Here is a 26,465-nt window from a genome sequence, read left to right as displayed (position 1 = left end):
TAAAAAAAAAAAAAAAAAAAAAATGGGCAGAGGACCTGAATAGACATTTTTCCATAAAGACATATAGATGGCCAACAGACTCATGAAAAGATGCTCAACCTCACTAATCATAAGAGAAATGCAAATCACAAGCACAATGAGGTATCACCTTACACCTATCAGAATGGTTACCAAAAGACAACAAATGATAAGTATTGACCAGGATGTACAGAAAAGGGAATCCTAGTATACTGTTGGGTGGGAATGTAAATTGGCACAGCTACACTGCAGTCTTTTTTTTTTTTTTTTTTTTTACAATAGCCAAGATATGGAAGCAACCTAAGTGTCCATCAACAGATAAATGAATAAAGAAGATGTGATACATACACATACACACACAGACAAAGACAACACACCCAATGGAATATTACTTAGCCACAAACATGAGTGAAATCTTGTAGATGGACCTACAAGGTATTATACTAAGTGAAGTAAATCAGAGCAAGATGAATACCATATGATATCACTTATATGTGGAATCTAAAAAAACAACTGAACAAACAACTAAACAGAAACAGACTCAGATACAGATCCCAAACGCGTGGTTGCCAGAGGTGAGAGGGGTGGGGGGACGGCTGAAATAGGTGAGGGAGGTTAAGAGGTACAAACTTCCAATTACAAAATAAACGGGCATTAGGGGTGAAATCTACAACCTGAGGAATATAGTCAAGAACACTGTAGTAACTTTATACGGTGACAGATAGTAACTAGACTTCTCATGGTGACCATTTTGCAACGTACACAAATATCAACTCATTATGCCCCTGGAACTAACATAGTGCTGTAGGTCAACTATAATTCAATTTCTACATATATGTATTTGATTCATTTTTGAATTATCATATAAACCGCAGCCATTAAATGATACTTTGCAAGACCACAGCAACCCAAGTTCTAAACGTAGTTGACCCTTTGCCACCTCATACATCTTGCAAGGAGTCACTTAGAACATAAGGTCTCTTTGGTGCTTTCTAAATGAGCTAAAGGAAGCTATAAGTTGTTTAAATCGTATTCTCCTAAGGTCATAAACTTTTCATAGGAAAAAGTTATGTGTAGTTTTTTTGTTTTCATTTTTGTTTTCAGGGTGATGTTAATCCTTTCATGCCAGGCGGGGCCACTTCCATGAGTCACTGCTTTCAAGAGGAAAGCAAAATGCTCTGGTTCGAATCCCAATGCTGCTAGACACTAGCCAAATGACTTTGGGAAAGCCACTCATCAGACCGCTATGAACTTTGCTTTTACCTTTCCATTCAGGCGACTATAAATATTATCAGCTCTGCCAACTCTGCCGAGTTGTAGGGATCATCAAATGACACAGGGGACATTAAAACAACTGAAAGACTCTAAAGTGCGTCTCATAAAAACGATAAATCAGTACCCAAACACATGGAAAAAATATTTCACCTTGCAAGTTTTCTAAGACGTGCAAATCAAAAGAGAGGTAACATTTTAGTAGTTTTGCCAGTGGCTGAATAAATTAGTGCAGTCCTTTCAGAAAACAGTTTGACGATACATTTCAATTCTACTCTGAATCTGTAATGATAAAAATAGGTAATGTGTATATTACTATTGCTTCTCTAACGCTCCCTATATGTCAGGCATTGTACTAAGCACTATACTTGGACAGGTGGCCTTGAGCAACGAGGGGACTAGGGACGCCAACCCTTCACACAGTTGAAAATCCGCGTGTAATTTATAGTCGGCCCTCTGCATCCGTGGTTCCTCGTCAACCCGCATTCAACCAGCTACGCATCATATAGTACCCTAGTGTTTGCTACTGAAAAACATCTCCGTATAAGTGGATCCACGTAGTTCAAACACATGTTGCGCGAGGGTCAACTGTATAAGCTTACTTAGTGCTTCTCCTCAAAACACAAAACTGCCTTTGGTTATTATTATCATCTACGTTTTACAAATTAGGAAAGAGGGCACAGAGATGCAAGCTCATTTGTGCTAGGCTTCTTAGCTAGTATGGGGCAGGAAGCACAATTAAATTTAAGGTGATTTGGTCTCAAAGTCCTCACTCTTTACTCCTCCATTTAATGACCTCTGGAAGTTCATCCTCAGAAAGTAACCCAAAATAAGGAAAGAGCAAGAGGTCTTAAGATATTTCTGCATGTGTTTTGTATATACTTGCCAATTTTGGAAGTGACGTAAGTAAGGATTCAGCAAGTGATAGCAAATAAAATCATTCGACTGCTACATACTACTTAAAATAACCAAGAAAACTAAAAAGTACAGTACTCACGGTCCACAAAATTAAAAAAAAATTAAAAGATATCTCAATTCCTTATTATCACCATGTTACGGTTATAAGGTTGACAGAATTTTTGGTTCTGCCCATGGTAGCATTCTAAGGGTCCTCAAGAACTCTAAAAGTGGTATGCAGAGGTTTCTTTCTTATGAATGGCAAGACCCGGGAATCCACCGGGAATCCCAGTGACATCATCCCAAATTCTTTCTTTCCATGAGTGCTAATGAATAGGACAGAGCCAATGAGATAGAATTCGCTGTTTTGATAAAAGTTTACACACTCTGGTGTCAAAATCAGAAGAAAGTTAGACACAGGTGAACAATCAGATACGCTGTCCCCAGAGAAGGGAAGTAAGATTTTAGAGAAGCACATGCTCGGAGTTTATTACGTTGCAAACTTTCTCCATCAGAGGAGTGAAACCCCTTTCAAGGACAATGGCTTTTCCTTTGGCCATGTCCTTCCCCTACCTATGGGTAGAAAAGCAACTCAATGGTTTAAAGGTAGACAGATATACACTCCCTCCGTTGGCCAAACCAAAAGAAGACAAACCTAGAGCCCAGAGCTCCTTCCAGACACCCAAGCTTAGAGAAGACATCCAACAACAGCAACAACAACAGAAGCCTGTGGTCACACATGTCACTTTTCTTTTCTTAGGTGCCACAGTGGTGGCTGGCGCTGTATCCTGAACGTTGTGGCGTTACACCATATTTGCTATGAGGTGTCTCTACCCAGGAGGGCAGCTTAGAATGGAAGAAACAAATAGTGACAAAAGGCTTTTGAGGTGGCCAGATCTGGGTATGGATTCTTTCTGACTGAGTGACCATGAGCACGAGGTGGAATTGAGCTCCCTAAGCCTTGGCTGCCACTTCCTGCTTGGGCAACGGGTACCTTCCCCTGCTTCCATTTTCTCATTTATAAAACAGTGAAAAAAGACCCCAGCTATTTCAGAGGGTGTTGAAAGGATTAAAAGAGTTAAGATCTGTTTCATTTTCCTCAACTAAAAACTGAGGGTAAGGAAAAGACAGTCTCTTCAGCAAGCAGTGTTGGAAGAGCTGGACAGCCACACGTAAATCAATGAAGTTAGAACATATCCTCACCATACACAGAGATAAACCCCAAATAGCTTAAGGACTTAAATATAGACATGGCACCATAAAACTCCTAGAAGAGAACATAGGCAAAACAAAATTTCTGTCTCTGACAGAAATCGTACCACTGTTTTCTTAGGTCAGTCTCCCAAAGCAATAGAAATAAAAGCACAAATAAACAAATGGGACCTAATCAAACTTACAAGCTTCTGTACAGCAGAGGAAACCATCAACAAAATGAAAAGACAACCTGCATACTGGGAGAAAATATTTGCCAGTGATGCAACCGACAAGGGCTTAATTTCCAAAATATATGAACAGCTCATACAACTCAATAACAAAAAAACAACCCAATCGAAAAATGGGCAGAAGACCTAAATAGACATTCCCTCAACGAAGACATACAGATGGCAAACAGGCACGTGAAAAGATGCTCATCCTCGCTAATCATTAGAGAAATGCAAATCGCAACTACAATGAGGTATCACCTCACACCAGTCAGAATGGCCATTCAAAAAGTCTACAAACAATAAATGCTGGGGAGGGTGTGGACAAAAGGGAACCCTCTTGTACTGTTGGCGGGAATGTAAATTGATACAGCCACTACGGAGAACAGTATGGAGGTTCCTCAAAAAACTAAAAATAGAGTTGCCATACGATCCAGCCGTCCCACTCCTGGGCCTATACCCAGACAAAAGTGCATTCGAAAACATACAAGCACCCTTATGTTCACAGCAACACTATTTACAATAGCCAAGACATGCAAACAACCTAAATGTTCATCGACAGATGAATGGATAAAGAAGATGTGGTGTGTGTGTATGTGTACATATATTTGCTGTACAGCAGAGATGAACACAATGCTGTAAAAGCAACTATACGTCAATAAAATGTTAACAAATAGCATAAAAGCGATAACCAACAAGGACCTACCGTAGAGCACAAGGAACTGTACTCAGTATTTTGTAATAACCTATAAGGGAAAAGAATATATATGTTGAGGATCATTATCATTTATGTCAAGTGCTTAATCTGGTAGCTAGCACATGGCAAGCATTCAATAAATACTAATTATTATAATTACTTTTCAAAAGACTCTCAGAATGAAAACCTTAAGTGTAAAACTTGCAAAATGCTAAAGCTTTTGTTCGTTTAGATGTGTATTTGTCTACTTTTTTGCAGGATGAGAGACAGTCATTTAAGTAAGTACCTAACAAGCACTGACTATTTTATACTTTTTATTACTAAGGTTTTGGCCTTGGATCTAATTTCTTCCTCATAGCGTGTAAAATGCAGCAATTCTTCAGTTATGAGAATAACAATAATCAACAGAGGGAAGGATATGGTCAAAGTTGGGAGGCTGACGCATTCCTTAGTCCTCTGTTCCTGTGATATTTTTAAAAGGCAGGAAGGGCTTATATATTACAGTTTATTGGATTTGGGGGGTTTCACATTCTTACTTAAAATGGAGAACTTGTCAACTCAAATCAATGCAGCTCTTGCTATTTTCTTTCAGGGTCTTGTAGATGCCAACGTAATGGACTTATGAAACACTTAACACGTGCAGTGCAATAAATCCTACAAAACCCCTGATTCAATCCATTTGCCCAGGCTGATCGTCCAAATGAGAGATTCTGCTTCGGTGCTTGTGAAGGGCAGCAAGCTGGGCTCCCCAGGAAAACACAGGCACATACTACCTGCCCCTCCTCTCCCAACTTGATCAACTGCATTGGTATATTCTGTGCAGATTTTTGTTTTACGCGTGTGGCAAGTAAAAGTAACTCCTTGACAACTGCTTCTGAAACTTCTACTCTATGCCTGACCCGAGCCGGGACTGGGGCTACAAAAAAAGGCATAAACAAAAAAGTGAATGCCTGGTTTCACTGAGCTTGCAGCTGAGGACAGACGGAACATCATGTACCAAGGCCCTGTGATAAGCGAGAGCCCAGGTGTCTTTACAAAACTAAAGGAAAGTCGGAGCTGCAGCAGTATGAGACGGGGGCCCTGCCACAGGGGGCCCTAGAGACCATGCTGAGAGCTTGCCTTCTTATGAACAATGTATGGACACTGACATGCCTTCAATATTGGGGGTAGCAGGATTAGTCTTGCACAACTTGCTAAAAATAGCACCAATCTAGGTTTTGAGCCTCTCTTCAAATTCAATAGCACTTCCGCAATCTCAAAACTTGTTCAAGGAAAGAGAAAACCTGTTGACATACAGTCCACGCCAGAGGCGTGATTTATGTAGGCATGTTAACAGCCAGGCTGTCAGATATTTGAAGTCCAATAACTAGTTGTCCTGATGATTTTTGTACACTTGTATCCACAGAAGAACTGCTTTGGATTAGCCCTTGGCATAGTTTTCTTTTGATCTGTCCGTGGTTTCTTCAAAATTTAATTCTAATATGTAGCCATTTGTTACAAACTTGCCCGAAACTTGCTTGTGACAGTTGCATTTTTCTCAACTGAAAAAAAGCAACAGCATCTTGTAATTCAACATTTCCCTTCCATGGTAAATTGCCCAATTGTGCCAGAGCATCAGACCACTTTGGTAGCTCAGTTTATAACTGCTACTCTGATATTGGTATGCTTGCCCTTAAAGGTATTATTTTGTACTTCATCCGGTTTCGCACGATTTCAATCTCCACCATCTGTTTCCGTAAGGCTGCAGGACTGTTTGCCCCACCCTAAAAGGACAGGAAATCCCACGGGAAGGAGATACATTCCAAGAGAATTTTATAGTCCTGGCTGCAATTCCCTGTTGTGAAATTATGCTGCCTATGAGACAGGGAATGTGATTTTGTGTCTTTTTTCTTGGTACAAGCTACTAACTTTTCATCAATATAACAAAGTTTGAAAAATACTGCCCTATTTTGAGCTCAGGAGAGGAGAGAAGAAACGAGGTCAACTCACTTCTCCACTGCAGCTCTTCCTAAGTGAGGACCTGAGGGATCAATCCAGGATCATAATCAAAGATGTCCTACAAAAGAGCACTTAAGGGGCTGGGTGTCAGCAAGTAAGGAAACTGCTGTATGAACAAAAACATAAAGCGACCCCCAAATGAGAATGTGCCTACTCATGTTCCAAGAGTCTAGGAAGGGAACTAGGCATTAGGCATCAGAGGAGAAAGAGCACAGGGAGAAATCATCCGCATTTATCACGTGGTTGACACCTCTGAGCCACACCTTCCTCATCTGTATAATGGGTATAATAACCCCTTGCAGAAAGTCAGGGCTGTGGTGATGATTTCTATCTTTTCCTGGAACAATTTTTGACTGTTGTTTTCTACTTTAGCCTCCTATTGGCTTTTTCCACAGCACTAATCATAACTTGCAATTATTTTATTCACCTGCCCTTGGTTTTCCGCCTTCCTCCTGGGCTGGAATAGAAGCTCCCTGAAAGCAGAGCCCGTATCTTCCTCCCAGCTCAGTGGCTAGCCCCGTGCAGGTGCTCGACACACATTTGTGAAATGAACAAATGAGGAGGGAGAGAATGCACGCGAAAACAAATGTGTGCCAGTAGTTATTGGGATTATTTTTCTCATTAGCAAATACGCTCTCAGAAATGTCACGGAATTGCTCCAAAGTTTGGTTTTGTTTTAATGTGTAAAAGGAGGAGGATACGTGCCATGTTTATTCACCAGGCTGATAGGGGCGTCACACTGGATGATATAAACACATAAAAGGATACTGATCTGTGTACAGCACTTTATAAGGCCAAGGATGTTTAAGGCAAAGGAAGAACACAGCCGAGTATGAAAATAAAAAAGGATAGGCAATTTGAGTCATGGGGAAAATAAAAAAGGATAGGCAATTTGAGTCAGGGGGGAGATGCTTTTTTTAAACAAAGCCAAAGGTAACTTCAGTCACCACAAACATCCATCACAACGACGGCATGTAAACCCACTGCACACAAACTATTACCACTGGGCACGGTTCTACTGAATCCTTGCGAGCCATCCCATGTAGTAAGGACTACCGTTATCCCCATTTTACAGATGAGCAAATAAGGGGCTGAGAATGTTTCAGTGACTTGCCCATGGTGACAGAGTAAGGGAAAGAGCTGGGATTCACACCGGGGCAACTGGACTCTTCAAGTCTTAACCATTTTTCAAGAGCTAATTAGTGTGGCTTCATCAGGCAGCTTGAACACATGCTTCTACATAATAGAGCTCTGAGCACCCAGGAAGGCAAACACACACTATTAGACGACGAGGAAATGGGAAGTCTTCCCATGTGGTCACCACATATCTGATCTAGTGTGACTGGAAAAACTAAGACAAAGTGAGAAGTCTCTCCCGAAAGTTTTATCTGGGTTTATAAGTCTGGTAGATATTTATCTTGTGAGCATATTTTTATTCTTTAGAAAAATGAATATGATGCTGCATACACTGTAAAAGCCTAAAATGGTTTCGGTAACCATATTTCTCTTTGGAAGAAGTAAAAGGGGGGAAAAAAAAGAAACACCTGTATTACTAGAAATGCTTCCTAAGGAAAGCTATATTCCAATCTAACTTGCTTGAGGATACTTGATTAAGTCATGCAACAGCCCTTTCTTAAACCTACTAAAATGCCTGTAAGCAGCCAATTTATAATACGTATATTGCTTAGAAGAGGCACTTTGCTTACAAGGACTGTTGCTGAGAAGAGGCTGAAGCATTAATTCCCCTCATTCGGGAATTCCTTCTCATCAAGTGCGTAGCCTGACAGACTTTACGAAATATGGCAAGGCCATGACTCCAATTGTTAAAGCCACTGCCTATTGGAGCTAATGAGAAAGAAATGACACACAGCTCAAATAATTATGCCTTCTAACATTCATGGAAATGCTTTTTGCCTGGATACCCCTGGGCTTTCAACTTGGTGTTCCACAATTGGGCTTGATTCTGCACAGAATCCAAGCCAGCTCCTGTCCATGCCGTGGCGGCTGTATGGCAAGAGGAGCGTGAGGAAACATGGCCTGAGCTAAAATGGGGCGCTGCTGAAGACCCCCCTTTATGCTCTGGAGGGCTGGTGGCAGAAAGAAAAATGCGTTTCCTGCAGGGTCCACCGATAAATATCTATTTGAGAAGGCTGAAGATAGCCAGCCTCTACCTTACACGCCTGGTCAAGATTTGAGAAAATAAGCTTTACGAATTTAGTGCTACGCTTGCAATATTTCGTAAACCTGGCCTGTCATCCATGACTCTTATGCTTTGGTTGTACGGACATAGTGGTGTACGGCAATATTCTTATATATTCATATATTATTGGAAGCTACAAAGCTCTTATTCTTTGCTTTTAAGAAGTTTGTAACAGAACACTAAAAAAGTAAAATAAAATAAAAAGATTGACTTGAGTTTTAAATCCAGTATCGTGCGGTCAATATGAGGCTCTGAGCTTCAGAAGTTGGAGTGCTGGAGGATTCAAGACATACAGTGCGTGCCGCACGCAAAAGAATTAGAAGGATATGGTTAGATCTAAGTTGGTCTCCTTCCTCAACCTGTAATAAAGACAGTGGAGAATGGAAGATGAGAAGAAAGAGACTTACAGGGGAAGCCTGTAAGTTGCATGCGGGTGTGTGCCCCTGGAAAGGGTCCTGGGCTCCGACACCTCCCCCAGCACAGGCTCAGGAGGGCTGGAGAAGCCGTCACAATCAGAGCTGAGCCCGGAGAAGCCCTGAGGCCAGGATCAAAAGTCCATGCTGTGCTCACCTCCACATCTCCACGCCTAAGGGACGGTATCACATTCCTGGAAAAGGATTCCCAGACAGGAAGAAGGCATGGATAGATGGCAAAGGCCCAGAGCAAAGGGACCTCACAAACAACTCCAGGTCCCTGGCCTTGACCAAGCCCTCTGTAAATGAGGTTCAACCACACTGACTGGGTGGAATGGACAACTCCACAAAGACTGCTTAAACTTCTAAAATCACTTGAAATGGAGGGGCAAAACAAAGTTATAGGAAACAATCACAAGTCATATTTTTTGCACTACTGGTTTGGTGGCCCGAGAGCTGTACTTACTATAACGTAACCATAGGAGAGGCTGCAGTGACCAGTGCTCTCAGAAGCGAGGCTGGTCACATCTTGCTTATCTTCTCTCAAATTTATCAAGTGTTATAATTGACATATTTGATGCTATGCTGCCCATTGAAAACAGGCTACCTTTTGGTTCTTAAATTCCTTTAGAAAGGTAACTTTACTGGTTTTAAAATAATCAAAGAAGATAAAATTTCATATCTAAGTGAATTAAAAGTAAAGCCAGAGAAATAACATAGCATTTAATATGATTTAACGTTCCACTAAAGCCTTTTTTTTCGTCTGTTACGTATAGGAATCCAAAGTCATACCCGTAATCATCTTTCATGGACATGGGGTGTTTATTCAATACTTTTATTCTGAAAAGTATTTAAAAGAGGTTTTCCAAGAACAACGAAGACTTCAGATGTGAATTCAGATAATTCTAATTTGGGGAATACTGTATTAATTAGCATTTCACCTATAGCTAAATTCTGTTAGTAAATTCACCCAAAGAGCTGCTAGAAAATGCTGTGCTACATCCACAAAGCCTTTCTCAGATGATTCTGAGACACTTAATACTTATTTAATGTCCATTTTAAAAATAAACGAATGATTTAACATAAAAAAATCTAATAATTTGGCTCATATTTCCAGTTCCCACCCAGAGACAAGCCAGTCATTGCAGAGGTAGGTGGTGGAAGACTTAAGGGTGATGGTAGGAAGAGAAACACCAAGCAAGATGTTGATGTCCAGAGATAAGGCCGAGAATCAAACATTTAACAAAGAACCATATTAAAGCACAATCCATAACGGATGCTCCAGGCAGATTAAATCATAATTAATCTTCGTTGAACCTTGGGTTAACAAAGCGCAGAGGTGTAAAAGTGCATTTTACTTTGCGTCTCATCAAAATGGCTTCAGAAAGTCTTAGAGCAACAAAGGGTGAGACATTATTTGTCTATGACATTTTGTTGTGGATTCTTTAATCATGCTGAATAAATTAGGTCTCACAATACAACATCTATTTAACAATTAAAGGTCAATTCAGAATAGAATAATAAAATGACAGGGAAAACTAAGCAGTAAAGTCAAATTTTTCCGCACATATATTCTCAGAGAACTTGACTCACTTAAGTCTAATTCCTTTGCCCTGATAGTTTAGAAATTATACAGGCTCTCCTGGGCCTCGGTCCCAGGTGAGGATAAAAGACTTTAGAAACACATGCTTTATTCACTAACAGCATTTATTAACAGGATTTTGCCACCCCCAAGAGAGTGACCTTTACTTAAACTATTAGCTTTGACAAGTGAGGTGAAAAGAAAAACACAGCGTAAGGATACTGACCTCCCAGAACGTGGACATTTACCAGACTATACTCTTTGGCCCTTGCCATCTTTCCACAGTAAATATTCGTTGATTAGGGACTCAAATCAAAATCATATTTGTTTACTGTGTGAGTTGAAAGCACTAGCAATGGAATACATCTTTTTACAAAAAAAAAAAACCCCACAACACAAGAAGTACGTCACCAATTTATTCTTCCTCTGTCATCTCAAAAGGAAAACAAATCTCTGAAAGTCAAGTTGTCCCTTCATGGGATAATGGATTTCTAAAGGCTGAGTTACTTGTTTTCAGCAAAGAGATAATACCGCGGAATCAGTATTCAGAGTGGCATCTGACAGGACCGTAATGTTAGTTAGACAAATGTCTGTATAAGCCGTAAGATGCGACAGAGTGATAATGTTTATGGACTGCCACAGGCAAGCACATACAGATTCGGCAAGCACATTCAGATTCTCAAAACCTTCTGACTTTAAAGAATGGGTTTGGGAGCAAAGACCTTGGGGATGCTACTAACCACATAGGGACATAGCACATCAGGGATAAAACTACAAAAGTTGGGACATGAGGTACTCAGCAAGTCCAAGCTCCTATAATGCTTGGGCACACTCTACATTATGGTGCTGAAATTCCATAAGCTTGGAGCCGCATTCCATTCAGAGCATAAAGTTGAATAACACTTACCTACAAACTTTTTGATACCTTAGTATATTGCTATGCAATGTGTGCCCCAGTGAAAATCTCTGGTATGTATTTACATGCTCATTCAAATCCCTGGCTTTACTTTCCTCCTAGAAGTTGGTATTTTCCACAGGACTGACATAAGGCAATAGGATCTTCATGAAACACCACCCTGCCCTGTAACTGCTTTCAACCCGGAAGAGCAGATAATTGCCATTACTGAGCTATTACTGTGCCCTAGTATCATTTGAGATCCTTTTTTTTTTTTTTTAAAACATCTTTATTGGAGTATAATTGCTTTACAATGATGTGTTAGTTTCTGCTGTATAAAAATGTGAATCAGCTCTACGTATACATATATCCCCATATCTCCTCCCTCTTGCGTCTCCCTCCCTCCCACCCTCCCGATCCCACCCCTCTAGGTGGACACAAAGCACCGAGCTGATCTCCCTGTGCAACACAGCTGCTTCCCACTAGCTATCTATTTTACATTGGGTAGTGTATATATGTCCATGCCACTCTCTCACTTCGTCCCAGCTTACCCTTCCCCCTCCTCATGTCCTCAAGTCCATTCTCTACATATGCGTCTTTATTTCTGTCCTGCCCCTAGGTTCTTCAGAACCAATTTTTTTTTTTTTTTTTTACATTCCATATATATTTGTTAGCATATGGTATTTGTTTTTCTCTTTCTGACTTACTTCACTCTGTACGACAGACTCTGGGTCCATCCACCGCACTACAAATAACTCAATTTCGTTTCCTTTTATGGCTGAGTAATATTCCATTGTATATATGTGCCACATCTTCTTTACCCATTCAGCTGTCGATGGACAATTAGGTTGCTTCCGTGTCCTGGCTATTTTAAATAGAGCGGCAATGAACACTGTGGTACACGACTCTTTTTGAATTATGGTTATCTCAGGGTATACGCCCAGTAGTGGGATTGCTGGGTCGCATGGTAGTTCTTTCTTTCGTTTTTTAAGGAACCTCCATACTGTTCTCCATAGTGGCTGTATCAATTTACATTCCCACCAACAGTGCAATAGGGTTCCCCTTGTGCACACCTGCTCCAGCATTTATTTCTTGTAGATATTTTGATGATGGCCATTCTGACCCGTGTGAGGTGATATCTCATTGTGGGTTTGATTTGCATTTCTCTAATGATTAGTGATGTTGAGCATCCTTTCATGTGTTTGTTGGCAATGTGTACATCTTCTTTGGAGAAATGTCTATTTAGGTCTTCTGCCCATTTTTGGATGGGGTTGTTTGTTTATTTGATATTGAGCTGCATGAGCTGCTTGTAAATTTTGGAGATCAATCCTTTGTCAGTTGCTTCGTTTGCAAATATTTTCTCCCATTCTGAGGGTTGCCTTTTGGTCTCGTTTATGGTTTCCTTTGCTGTGTAAAAGCTTTTAAGTTTCATTAGGTCCCATTTGTTTATTTTTGTTTTTCTTTCCATTTCTCTAGGAGGTGGGTCAAAAAGATCTTGCTGTGATTTATGTCATAGAGTGTTCTGCCTAGGTTTTCCTCTAAGAATTTCAGAGTGTCTGGCCTTACATTTAGGTCTTTAATCCATTTTGAGCTTATTTTTGTGTATGGTGTTAGGGAGTGTTCTAATTTCATTCTTTTAAATGCAGCTGTCCAGTTTTCCCAGCACCACTTATTGAAGAGGCTGTCTTTTCTCCATTGTATATTCTTGCCTCCTTTATCAAAGATAAGGTGACCATATGTGTGTGGGTTTCGCTCTGGACTTTCTATCCTGTTCCATTGATCTATATTTGTGTTTTTGTGCCAGTACCATCCTGTCTTGCTTACTGTAGCTTTGCAGTATAGCCTGAAGTCAGGGAGCCTGATTCCTCCAGCTCTGATTTTCTTTCTCAAGATTGCTTTGGTTGTTCAGGGTCTTTTGTATTTCCATACAAGTTGTGCAATTTTTTGTTCTAGTTCTGTGAAAAATGCCATTGGTAGCTTGATAGGGATTGCACTGAATCTGTAGTTTGCTTTGGATAGTATAGTCATTTTCACAATGTTGATTCTTCCATTCCAAGAACATGGTATGTCTCTCCATCTGTTTGTATCATCTTTAATTTCTTTCATCAGTGTCTTATAGTTTTCTGCATACAGGTCTTTTGTCTCCTTAGGTAGGTATATTCCTAGGTATTTTATTCTTTTTGTTGCAACGGTCAATGGGAGTGTTTCCTTAATTTCTCTTTCAGATTTTTCACCATTAGTGTATAGGAATGCAAGAGATTTCTGTGCATTAGTTTTGTATCCTGCTACTTTACCAAATTCATTGATTAGCTCTAGTAGTTTTCTGGTGGCATCTTTAGGATTCTCTATGTATAGTATCGTGTCACCTGCAAACAGTGACAGCTTTACTTCTTCTTTTCCAATTTGGATTCCTTTTATTTATTTATTTTTTTGTCTCAGATTGTCCATTTGCATGGAATATCTTTTTCCATCCCCTCACTTTCAGTCTGTATGTGTCTCTAGGTCTGAAGTGGGTGTCTTGTAGACAGCATATATACAGGTCTTGTTTTTGTATCCATTCAGCCAGTCTGTCTTTTGGTAGGAGCATTTAATCCATTTACATTTAAGGTAATTATCAATATGTATGTTCCTATTACCATTTTCTTAATTGTTTGGGGTTTGTTATTGTACGTCTTTTCCTTCTCTTCTGTTTCCTGCCTAGAGAAGTTCTTTTAGTATTTTTTGAAAATCTGGTTTGGTGGTGCTGGATTCTCTTAGCTTTTGATTGTCTGTAAAGGTTTTAATTTCTCTGTCTAATTTGACTGAGATCCTTGCTGGGTAGAGTTATCTTGGTTGTAGGTGTTTCCTTTTCATCACTTTAAACATGTCCTGCCACTCCCTTTTGGCTTACAGAGTTTCTGCTGAAAGATCAGCTGTTAACCTTATGGGGATTCCCTTGTATGTTATTTGTTGGTTTTCCCTTGCTGCTTTCAGTATTTTTTCTTTGTATTTAATTTCTGACAGTTTGATTAATATGCTTCTTGGCGCGTTTCTCCTTGGATTTATCCTGTATTGGACTCTCTGTGCTTCCTGGAATTGATTAACTACTTCCTTTCCCATATTAGGGAAGTTTTCAACTATAATCTCTTCCAATATTCTCTTAGACCCTTTCTTTTTCTCTTCTTCTGGGACCCCTACAATTTGAATGTTGGTGTGTTTAATGTTGGCCCAGAGGTTTCTGAGACCATCCTCAATTCTTTTCATTCTTTTTTCTTTATTCTGTTCTGTGGTAGTTATTTCCATTATTTTATCTTCCAGGTCACCTATGCGTTTTTCTGCTTCAGTTATGCTGCTACTGATTCCTTCTAGAGAATTTTTAACTTTATTTATTGTGTTGTTCATCATTGTTTGTTTGCTCCCTAGTTAGTCTAAGTCCTTTTTAAACATTTCTTGTATTTTCTCCACTCGATCTCCAAGATTTTGGATCATCTTTACTATCATTACTCTGAATTCTTTTTCAGGTGGACTGCCTATTTCCTCTTCATTTGTTTGGCCTGTTAGGTTTTTACCTGGCTCCTTCATCTGCTGAGTATTTCTCTGTCTTCTCATTTTGCTTAACTTATTGGGTTTGGGGTCTCCTTTTCGCAGGCTGCACATTCGTAGTTCCCGTTGTTTTTGGTGTCTGACCCCAGCGGCTAAGGTTGGTTCAGTGGGTTGTGTAGGCTTCTTGGTCGAGGAGACTGGTGCCTGTTTTCTGGTGGATGAGTCTGGATCTTGTCTTTCTGGTGGGCAGGACTGCGTCTGGTGGTGTGTTTGGGGGCGTCTCTGACCTTATTATGATTTGAGGCAGCCTCTCTGCTAATGGGGGGGGGGGTTGTGTTCCTGTCTTGCTAGTTGTTTGGCATGGGGTGTCCAGTACTGGAGCTTGCTGTTCGTTGAGTGGAACTGGGTCTTAGCGCTGAGAAAGAGACCTCTGGGAGAGCTTTTGCTGTGTGCTATTACTTGGAGCTGGGAGGTGTCTGGTGGACCAATGTCCTGAACTCGGCTCTCCCACCTCAGAGGCTCAGGACTGACACCAGGCTGGAGCAACAATACCCTATCAGCCACACAGCTGCTAGTCTCCCCCAGAGAGACTAGGGGTGGCGGCTGTGGATTACGGTGGGGACAAGGACACTGGCAGCAGAAGTTCTGGGAAGTACTCCTTGGCATGAGTCCTCCCAGAGTCTGCCCTTAGCCCCACCAAAGAGCTTCTAGGTCCTCTTCTTGAGTGCTCCCATTTAACTCCCACAACAACTTTGGATGCAATGAAACTTTTATTATTCCCATTTCAAAGATGAGGAAAGGCCTTGAGAGATTAAATACTGTCTCTCACAGGGATATTCAGAGACAGCCCTGGAACACAATGCTAGTCCTCTTTCATGCCAAAACCTCTGGTTTCGCACACACTTTGGCAGAGTATTTTCCTGACACCAAGATGGCCTCAATCTCTTTTGCAGAGAGAGATATAACTTCACCTATTTATCTTCCTTCTTCTCTTGACCTTGGTAACTCCACAAAAACATATTTTTCCCAAAGAGATCATATGCTAAACTGGTCTCTGTGTCAGCAATCTACTGGCAAGTGTTAAGGGTGAACACAGTTACCCAGTGGGGTGGGGAGGGTGGGGGAGCATAAATTCAACCTGAAAGAAAAATCACGTCTGATTTTTCTTCCCATGAGCAACCAGTAATCTATGATGAGCTATCTAAAAATGCTTACTTTAATGTGTGTGTCGTTACCACTATCTCCATGAGAAAATGTAGCTCTACCATGAAGTGGCATGAATGGCATTAGTACCTTTCAGATAGAGTTTGTGTTTTCTGTGAAAACTTACACCACCAATAAACTTGCTCAACTACCTGACTCCTTGGAGGATGGCAGCCAAGACAACCCACGAGCAGGATGGGTCCCTGGTGAGTCTTAATTTGTATCAATGACAACTGATATAAACCACCAGGGAAAGTAGGATGAAGAATGTCTAGCTCTCAAGGTTGAGAGACCTTGGAATTGCCTATCAAGGAAAGTTGGGATGTTCTTAAAATACTGAAGTATGTGGTAGCTTTCCTTGTTTGAAGGAGATTTTAAATGCATATGGATAATTCATAGGAATAAGGATTCCATGGTTGTTCAGGTAAGAATCCATGCACATGTAGCCCAATGTTAAATATAAAGTATATGCAGTTTATTTCATGTTTAATAATAATTTTTGTTTGACAATTATTCTTCCTTTCATGACTTTTTTTTTTTTTTTTTACCATCTTGGGTTTTTACAACTCACTGTTTTCCCCTGACGCCAGGAACGTGCTCTCTCCAAATAGTTATGGGTCCCACGACTCATGTTCAAAACTTGTCTGACCAGATGATTGATACAATGATCTTGATCTTGAAGCTTGAATGATCCAAGACTACATGGAGCTAATATATAGTAAGTAGCTCATGATGGCTGAAGAGGCTATATATCCCAGAAAAAAAAAGTCTGCATTTTAGTTTGTGTCCAAATCCTAGGAATGCATATTTTAAGACTTTCTTGTTCTTTAGCAGAGACCAGTCACAGAGAGAGAGAGATCTGTGAAGCGGGCTGTTTTCTGCAGCCCTGAGATCAAAACATCTACTAACTGCACTCTGCGATGCCAGACTCCACGATCGGCAATGCCAGACTACTTAGCCTACCTCCTGATCTGGTTGCTTCTTTCCAATGTGCCCATTCTTTTAGTGTTTCAAAATCTGGGTACCAAGCTTTCCCTTACATCACCCACACCCTTAAGCCTATCAATGGCTTTCTTCTCTGATCCATTCTTCTCTTTCATTAAAACAACTTCTCACTGCAAGTATTCTCATTAATACAGTTTAATATAATATGTCATTTCCCTCCATTTTTTCTTTCCCTGTGCTCTAGCAAATCTTACTATGTCTTTTCTCCCACTTTTCCACTTCCAAGTTGAGGTATACCTGAATGTCAAGATTTTTTAAATAGTATTTTGGGAATACTGCCAAAGAAAATACAAGTTTAGTTGAATTTGGAAAAGAGAAAGTACGAGAAATAGTAACAAACACAGACCATCCACGTTCTTATATCCAATAACAGGAAGAACAAAAGACACAATGATAGTAGTAATATCGACCTCCACTCAGTACGGCACCTCTTACCACAAGGGAAGTGGTAAGTAAGGAAAGGAAGAGGGGCCACAGCTAATTTACCAGGTGTGATCATAGGTTTCTCACATGGAGGAAGCATGATATGAAAACATAAACACTTCTGTTTCCATTTTTTGAAGGCAGTGGTTTGGATAATGAGCTTATATGTTTTTATAAACCCAAATTCTTGATAATCAGCACTAAAATGTGACTACAGGTAAAACAGCCTGGTTAGAGTATATACAAAGACTGGAGATGAGCCTTAGACAGAACGGTCCTAGTGGCCGTCAGACAATTCATTCCACCTTTCAGACTCTACAAAACATCAAATGTCACAAAGAGCCAAAAAGCTGTCATCAATCACTGAGGTACTTCTAGTACGTTTGCATGTCCCCGTCATATAGACAAATTACCCAGATGTCAAGCTAATTTTTCAATTTCTACTTGAAAGCTTTGCGTCACCTAGGTCTAGTCAACATTGAATTAATTTTCCCCCAACACTATAAGGATCCTATTATTGAAAACACTGTTGTTATACACTACGGGCTAGAGAATGTGGTTAATCTGATATTCTAGTTAACTGAGTTAGGCATCCCACTGTGCATCATATTGATTTTGTACCATTATTGTTACTCATGTCTCTGTTTATATCTTATCTCTCCTTTTTCACAAAAAGAAAACTCCTTGAGGAAAAGGCCTAAACTTCAGCATCCTTGCACCATTCGTGCTGTTTTAGTACCATGCTCTACACGCATTATTCTTCATTAATAGATGTTTACTGAATGGGGGAATCTACAGTATCTGAATGGCCAATATTCGAAGGCCCACATTGCAAGAAAAAGAAAAACTACACATGAGTGTATACAATACGAATGTCTCTTTCTTGATCACAGTAAAGACATTTTAGGGTTTGTCGTACCTCAAGGGCATCATTACAAATGTTGAAGGCTACTGAAGTCTAAAATTGGGGAATGCTAACTAATAGAGGGCTAGGTGATGGTAGAACACATCACACCCTTGCGTTATAAGACCTCCCACAATTTCCAGTATCCACAGGATAAAGACCAAAATCCACATACATCCCAGCATGGCTTATTCCTTGTATCTCTACACTTGCAGCCTCGGTTCACACATTTATCCTATTCACTGTACCTCGTGTTCTTCTGCTTTTCACATCCTAAGAGGCACCAGCATTTTCCTGCTTCGAGCCCTGTGCCGTGCTCTTCCTGCACCAGAAATTCTCCAATCTGGTCTTCCCCTTCCCTAACCAGCCAATGTCTACTCACCTTTAATATGAGTAAAATTCCTTGATTATACGCCGTTGCCTCACTCAGAACATTTATTGCAATTTAAAATTATGTATTCATAGCAAGGTCGCTGGAATAAGGTTGATTTTTTCTCACTATACTCTAAGCAGCGTGAAAGCAGTGGCATTACCTGGTTTGCTCACCACCAGATCAGCGGTACCTAGCACAGTGCTTAGCAGAAAGGAGTCGCTCAATATATATTTGTGAATCAATCAGTGAATAAACATGTGATGTTACCTTCTGATGACTGCATATATATATATATATATATGTGTGTGTGTGTGTGTGTGTGTGTGTGTGTGTGTGTGTATACACACACAAACACCTACACCCACACAGGGTGAGCCAAAAAGTTAGTTCGGGTTTTTCCACAAGATGTTACAGAAAAGCCAGAATGAACTTTTTGGCCAACCCACTACATATATGCATATCATGTATATATCTGTGTACACATATACATATATATATATACACACGCATACATACATGGCAAACACGCTCGTGCTTTTTATTTGGAATATTTCTGCGAGGTTACAAACGAGGCTTAGTGAGCATCTTAAAGCATATTTTGAATAGCAGGTGACATTAATTTGGACATTATGAAAATCCATTCGAATTCTCATTACTCTCACCCCAAGTACTTTCTTTCCTTCGTCAAATATATTGTTTTCGCATTTTTTGGGGTCATTTCTCTGCTGATAGTTAAATCTGACGCTGGTATGGAATCTGTGAGAGATTTCGGTCTATGCGAAAACGACTTTATACTCCTGGCTACAACATGAACTAATATTTCCCAGCGAGAGCATTCAAGGCAACACGACCTCTTCTGAACTCAACAGAATCAAAGAAAATGTCTGTTACTGCCAGACAGACAGGCAGAAAAGAATCCACTCTTGTCTGTACTGCTCTTGCCACTCAAGTCTTACGTTCCTGTTCCATTTTCTGAGCAATCTGGTAAAATTCGATTTACTTTTTCAATTTGTCCGCAGACAAGCTTCCTTCTGTCAGTTCTGCAGACATTACAATGCTGGCCACGCAGAGTAGCAGGAGACGGACAATGAGAATGAATTACCTGTGCACTTGCGATCTGTGTCTTCTTTCTTTGATCCACTAATTGTCAACTTGCAGTTGAAGTTCTCCTCCCAGTATTCGGCAAACCACACGTTTCTTCTGTTGTTTTCAAGCGTGCGGGATGTAAAATAGGCATCAAACCCTAAACAGAGTTAAACGGAAAGGTTACTGCTTGCGGGGCACCGCCGGGACATTTGGAAATAAAAATAACCAATGATGGTTTTTCTTCGTTTTAGTAGACCGGATGCTTGCTCTTTTGTGTCAGTCAAAAGAAAAAAAACAGTGAGGAAAAAACACTAATGCTAACTCCTATGGCTAAATCCCTAGTTCAATCTGTCAGGCAGATGTGTGGCCTACAAATGACCTTTCACAATAAAATCTGCATTAGAGACCTTAGCCGTGACACAGTGATCACAACATCCCTTGTATCTCTAGTGAGTAGACTAGGTCTCTGTCATCACCAAGATAATAAGTGATCATTTCAGTGCTTACTATGGACCAGACTCTCTGCTTTACGTAGATTCTTTCACTCATCTCAACAGCCTATGTGGTAGTTGCTATCATTTCCATTTTGCCAATGAAAAAAGAGAGTCTTAGAAGACATAATAAAGTGCCCAAGGTCAACCACTATGCCATATTCTGCATCCCTAAGCATGTGAGTTACTGACCTGTGATTATCATTCTAGCAACCCTCTTGCATTTAGTAAGGACCCATTATGGAACTGACTTTCCAGTCAAAATGGAAGTTTTTGAAGAGGCCATAGGTAAACTGACCCCAACGTAAGTGTAATGCTTTTTCTGAAGAGTGTTAGATGAGCAGACTCGAGAGAACAAGTGCCCAGGAAATCTCTAGCTACCTCTTTAGGGCGCTGCAGCTTTAAATGAGCCAGTGGTCCTGTGAGAATCAGACTGGATTCAGTATCACAAGGGCTGGCCTTGAATCCCAGCTCCACTGATCTCACTAAGTCGGGGAAACACGAGCAAGTACATGCTGGAACTTTCTTATCTTCCTTCCATTTACCTGTAAGATGATACCACCTGTTTGCCTTACGGCATCTTGTTTGTGGCAGTGGGAGGACTTTGGAAACTCACGGAGTTTAAGGTCAAGAACCATAGGAGAAGACGGACTTACGTTCACATTATGTAAATTATTCAGTTACTCTTATTTAAGGCCACAAGAGAAAAACAGCTCTCAGCTCTAAACTTCCCAAGAGGAGCACGTCAGTTTAATTTTATTCACTACCGCATTCATGGCCCAACATACAGTAGCCCTACTGTAAGTGGAAAACTTGAAATAAGTAAATGAGACAAAGAAAAAAAAAATAGAAAGAAAAAAGAAACCTATACAGGAGATTATATTTTAGAGAAAATAAAAAGAATAGTCTACATCTTTTAGTTATTTTCTAGGGTGTTGTGAGAACATGATTCTTGACCCGGTATCCAGGAAACTGTCCTTTCATACGCGCTGCCTTCGCTGACTTGAGAGTAATCGAGCTGCAGCATCTGACTCACTCTGTTATCAACACTGATCGATCCATCTGTCTGGCTGGAAGTCCCATCCCACCTCACTGTTCTCCCATAACCCGGCCTTCAGATGACTGTTCAGTAAAAGAACAATCACTCAACAAAGGGGAATCTTTGGGGGAAAGACAGAGTCCCCCAGAGTTTCCAGGAACACTACATGTATGCGCTTGGTCATGTACATACATACACACACTCACAATGGTAACTAGTTAACTTTCACTTTTCTCTTCATCTATCCCCCTGCCAAACCCCCACAAGGGGGAAAAAAAAAAAGGCAACAGTGGTAGACTGTGACACTGACGGCCCCTGACGGACCATGCTTCCTGGGCTTCACGCCCTTGTGTGGTCCCCTCTTACGCAGCCTGCCTCTTTGTTCATGAGACATTGGCAGGTGCGATGCAGGTGGAGGCTGGAAAACCCTTTACTCACTGTGCCTTGCCCTTGAGAGACTCCCCTTGGAATCCAGCTACCATGCTCTAACACGAGTGGCTGGGGTACGTGACATCATGTGGAAAGAGAAGAGCCCAGCCAGACCCCAGCCCTCTCAGTAGAGCCTTTGTGGACTTTGCAGCCATCCAGCTGACTGCAGGAGAACCACTCAGCTGAGACCAGCCCCGACTGCAGAACTGTGGTGATTCATCTTTTAAACCGCTAACACCTGAGGTGGTTTTTCCTGCAGCCACAGACAACTGAAACACTGCTGCATTAGCACGGCAACCTAAGCCCCTCTTTGTGAGACACCCGAACAACACACTCTTAAGGAAGAAGCAGCCTCCAGAGAACACAGATAGAAATAAACTCTTTGGCCACATGCCACAGGTCTGAAGCTCAAACCAGACTCAGAATAGGAACTACTAAAATGGCTCAAATTGTAGCAGCGATACATATATTCCCCAGCTCAGAAGACATCTTTAGAGGAAACCTCATCACTGAAAAAGTCCATCACTTCAAAACACCTCTCTCTTCAGCCTGCGTCTGCTGGAAATGCAAAAACATGCTGGTGAAGGAAGGACTAGGGTGCAGCTAGCTAACACGGTGGTAGGCAAGAGAAGGCAGCAGGCACCTCCCTCTGTTCTAAGAGAGAACCAACAGATTTCTGGAAAGCCCGCACTATAACAGGAAGTGGATGAGCAACAGGCTTTCCTAGTCTGAACTCCAGCCTTTTACTCACACACCCAGTTCACGCCCAGCTTCCTTCTCCAGCTCACAGCAGGGACTCACTTGTAGGCTGAATTCAGCTTTCACTCCCCCAAGGAACGAGCGACCAACTTCCCTGGGCATGTCAGAAGGGGTGGAGGTTTGGGGTGGGACCAGAGAGGCTCCCTTTTTAACAAGCCCCAGGTGCTGTGCATGCAGCTCCTGCTTTGAGAAGCTGGACTTCTCCAATCTTGGGTTTTTAACAAGATCCAGGTGATTCTCCTGTTGCCCAGATTGTGAGAAGCAAATCCTGAGCTTCTGAAGCTGGGATTTGAGCTGCTCCAGCCCAATTGGTTAAATGTCAGCCTTGTCACCTTGTCAGCCTCGAATCTTTGCCCTGGGTGAGATGACAGGGTCTTCGCTTTGCTTCTGCAGTTGAGACTTTTGCTTAGTGCTGTGTTCAGTATGGCAGGAGCCCTCCCTTGCATCCTGTGGCCTGCAGATGGCTAGGGGGAGGTGGAGGGCACCGTGTGACCTGCGGGTGAGTTTTCCTGGTGTGTTCGCTCCATTGCTTCTCAAGGCTCCTTTGCAGCCTCAAAGGCTGTGTTCCTCAACTTTGCCTCCTGTTATCACTCTGGGCTCCCCAGCCCAGGAATTTCCATCCTGGTGCAACGTTTTAGTGCTTCTGAGAAGGTAACCTTAAATAGCCCGTGTCTTTGAAATGGAGCAGGACACTGGGGTCCTTCCCCCTTCATGTCCCCTGCCTGCCTTTGGTCTGTACAAAAACTTTTGCCAAAGAATAAGTTTAATCAGAGAAGTGAGAAAATGCAGAAGCAAAGGAAAGCAGTCAAACAGGAGAAAATAATACTAGTTTAGTCATTAAGCAAAGTCAAGGACCTTTTGTTCCTCCTCAAGGGCTACAGATAACATTCTGAGCCATATCCTGGGAGCTATCTTATAGATGCTGAAACCACCACCATCTGGAAGAAGTGAACTACATGATGACCAGACTGTAGCCATGCCATAAGCTGCCACCATTCCAAGAACTGGCCTCAAAGAAGTGGGAACAAATTGACCCTGCAACTAACGATTAACTGTGCTCAAAACAATCAAGATGACGCGGATCAGACCATGGCATGACCGATTTCAAGACGACTGTCAGAGCTGACTGTGCTGTTTCTGCATGTAGCCCCCTCCCTCCAGCTGTGACCCCTGAAACTCCCCGTTAAAAGCTCTTGCCCACTGACTGTCAGTCCGGGCATCGGCCTGTGGATACGAGTCCGCCCTCTCTCCCTGGTTGCTGGCCTCCAGAGTAAAGCCAACTTTCCTGTTCACCAACCTTGCCTCTCTATTGGCTCTTGAGCAGAGAGTAGACAGACGCCACTTTTGGTAACATCTTCACTACGTCTTCTGAAGGCCCATGGCCTTGAGGGGTAACTCAGGGCCCTTAGCCAGGTACCAACATAGCATACATTGGCTTTTGGGTGGTTTCCTAGAGATGTGAACTGCCAACCCATTGGAGACCTGCACTTTTTCTGTCAGTAGAAAAACCATATAGTGTAGTGGTGAACTACACATCGATGTCACAATGGTGGGTTTGAACTGTATGAACTTGAGCATATTATTCAGTTCAAGGTTCCTCATCTGTAAAATGGGGTTAATAGTAATACCTACCTCATAGGTTTGTTACAAGGATTAAACAAACTCTTATTTGTAAAGCACTCAGCATTCTGCCTGAAATAGTAAAAAGTGAACTGTTGGTTCTTCAGTAAACATACTCATCCATTAAATATTTACTGAGCACCCACCCTGTGACAGGCACTGTTCTCTGCACTCACAAACCTTGGGATTAAAACCTACCTGTCCCTTATGGGATTTACGGCCAGCCTGGTGGGGAAGACAGACTTGAAAAAGTATCATTTAAATAAACATAAAATAACACCTGTGATAGCTTCCATGAAGGAAGGGTACAGGGATAGAACCGTGTTAGGGAGTCAGAGAGGGCTTCCTGGAGAGAGAAGATACACAGATGAAAAAAGGGAAACATAGGGAGCGGGGATGAGCAGAGATTGGACATTTGTTCAGATGGAATAGTTATGCCTTAGGAATACTTAAGTCATTCTCACATTTCAAAGTATCCCAGGACAACTGGCCTCAAAATCAGCACGTATACATGGGCCATCTTCTATGTGTATGCTATCTAGTATCGCTACTAAAACTCTAATAGACTCATGGCATAAACGTTTATCCAACGAATGAATAAATATATCACTAAGTTAGTCTCCCAAGTAGTCGTTAAAAATCCTGATGTCAGACAGATTTACATTCGGTTACATAAAAAGTTGTACCAATAGTTATAATTAGAAAAATAAGAAGCATTATATATATATTTTTCTTTAAGTGTCACATAAACCCTAGGAAGTAGGTAAGTAGGTACTAAAGTTATTCACACTTTAGAGGTAGAGACTAAGGCTCAGAGAGGATTCTGGGCTCAAGTCTGGCTAATTCCAGACGCTGGTGTTTGCTCCCATGTAGAGCAGTGATTCACACAGTTGGGTGGGTATCAAAATCACCTGGACAGCTGATAACACAGAGGTCAGGCCCACTGAAGGTCAGATCTGGGTCTTTTTGTTTATTCCCAAGTTCATTACAGTTTCTATAGCCTCACAATTTTACCTTTTTTTTTTTTTTTTTAAGGACGAGGCTATTTAATCCCAGATGTACAGTCACCAAGGTGCAACAGAGAGCTAGGGATTGAAGCAGAATTTAGAGTAACTCTAATAATATATGCATGTATGGGTGTGTGTTTCACAGTGAATTAATACTGTCTTCTCATTTCTGTGAGAGCTCTGAAGAAAAGTGATCTGGACACGCATCCCTTTATTATTAGTTTAATTACCTGAGTTTTAAAAGACTAGGGTTTCAGTTCATAGAAAACAGAATAAGAATTACCTTAAGGGAGAAAATCATTCTTTTATGTGGAGCTGATGAAATTCTTAGTATTAAATTGTGCCTTTTGTTGGACAGATGATTTTAATTTCAGCAATTAATCTACAGGGGATTCTAAAGCAAATATCCCATGTTGAACAATATTCCTATAATCTTGGAAGTAAACTGAGATCAGCATAGAAATGATGAGCAGGGTTTTAGCTAGTTTTATAAAACGACATTTATCTGGTTCTTTGTTCTTTTAACTGGGGTGTTGCCTTTAAACTCCTCCTGAAATCTGTGGTCAAGACAAGAGTGTGCAAATCAACAGACACATAATTCATCCCGAGCGGTATGTTTGGGAGGTGACCTTTCCAACTGAGAAGGAAGGATGCTCTCCCAGGTGCGTAGTATGAAAGGAAAACTATCAGTGTCAAGAGCCCTGCTCGGCTACGGTGAACGGAGACTGACATACTAATGGAGCTTCACGAGGCATAAGAAAGTGACCAGTGGCCCTGACTGCTGCCTTATCCACACAAGTCATGCACTGCAGGCTAGAGTATCCCTGTCAGCCTACACGGCAGGGAGGACCCAAGGCTTCCTATGTGCTCGCCTGTAAAGGGGAGGCTCTCAGCTCTTCCCGCTCTGCCTCTGACTCTGCAAGGATGTGGTCACGATTCAGAAACACAGCTCCTGGCACATCATAGGGAAGCGATACTAATAGAATAGATGAATGAATTGATGAATAAAAAGAAGAGGCAGGGGCTTCCCTGGTGGCGCAGTGGTTGACAATCTGCCAGCCAATGCAGGGAATACGGGTTTGAGCCCTGGTCTGGGAAGACCCCACATGCTACAGAGCAACTAAGCCCGTGCACTGCAGCTACTGAGCCTGTGCTCTAGAGCCCGCAAGCCACAACTACTGGACCCTGTGTGCCTAGAGCCCGTGCTCGGC

The 26,465-nt window shown here is 41.5% G+C and overlaps 1 protein-coding gene across 2 annotated transcripts in view; it reads right to left on the bottom strand.

The window, feature by feature from the left end:
- Positions 1 to 26,465, bottom strand: part of GRM7 (glutamate metabotropic receptor 7) — a 585,198-nt gene that overhangs the window by 317,257 nt on the left and 241,476 nt on the right. For both annotated transcript variants that reach the window (XM_007463707.1, XM_007463706.1), the window contains exon 4: positions 19,926 to 20,066. In XM_007463707.1, the coding sequence (XP_007463769.1) occupies positions 19,926 to 20,066 (141 nt within the window). The remainder of the gene's footprint in view (positions 1 to 19,925; positions 20,067 to 26,465) is intronic.

The sequence above is a fragment of the Lipotes vexillifer genome, unplaced genomic scaffold (assembly GCF_000442215.2).
Source record: "Lipotes vexillifer unplaced genomic scaffold, Lipotes_vexillifer_v1.1 scaffold1387, whole genome shotgun sequence".
In the NCBI taxonomy this organism is placed as follows: domain Eukaryota; kingdom Metazoa; phylum Chordata; class Mammalia; order Artiodactyla; family Lipotidae; genus Lipotes; species Lipotes vexillifer.
The sequence above is the reverse complement of the archived record's forward strand: the minus strand, read 5'-3'. Positions and strand labels throughout refer to the sequence as shown.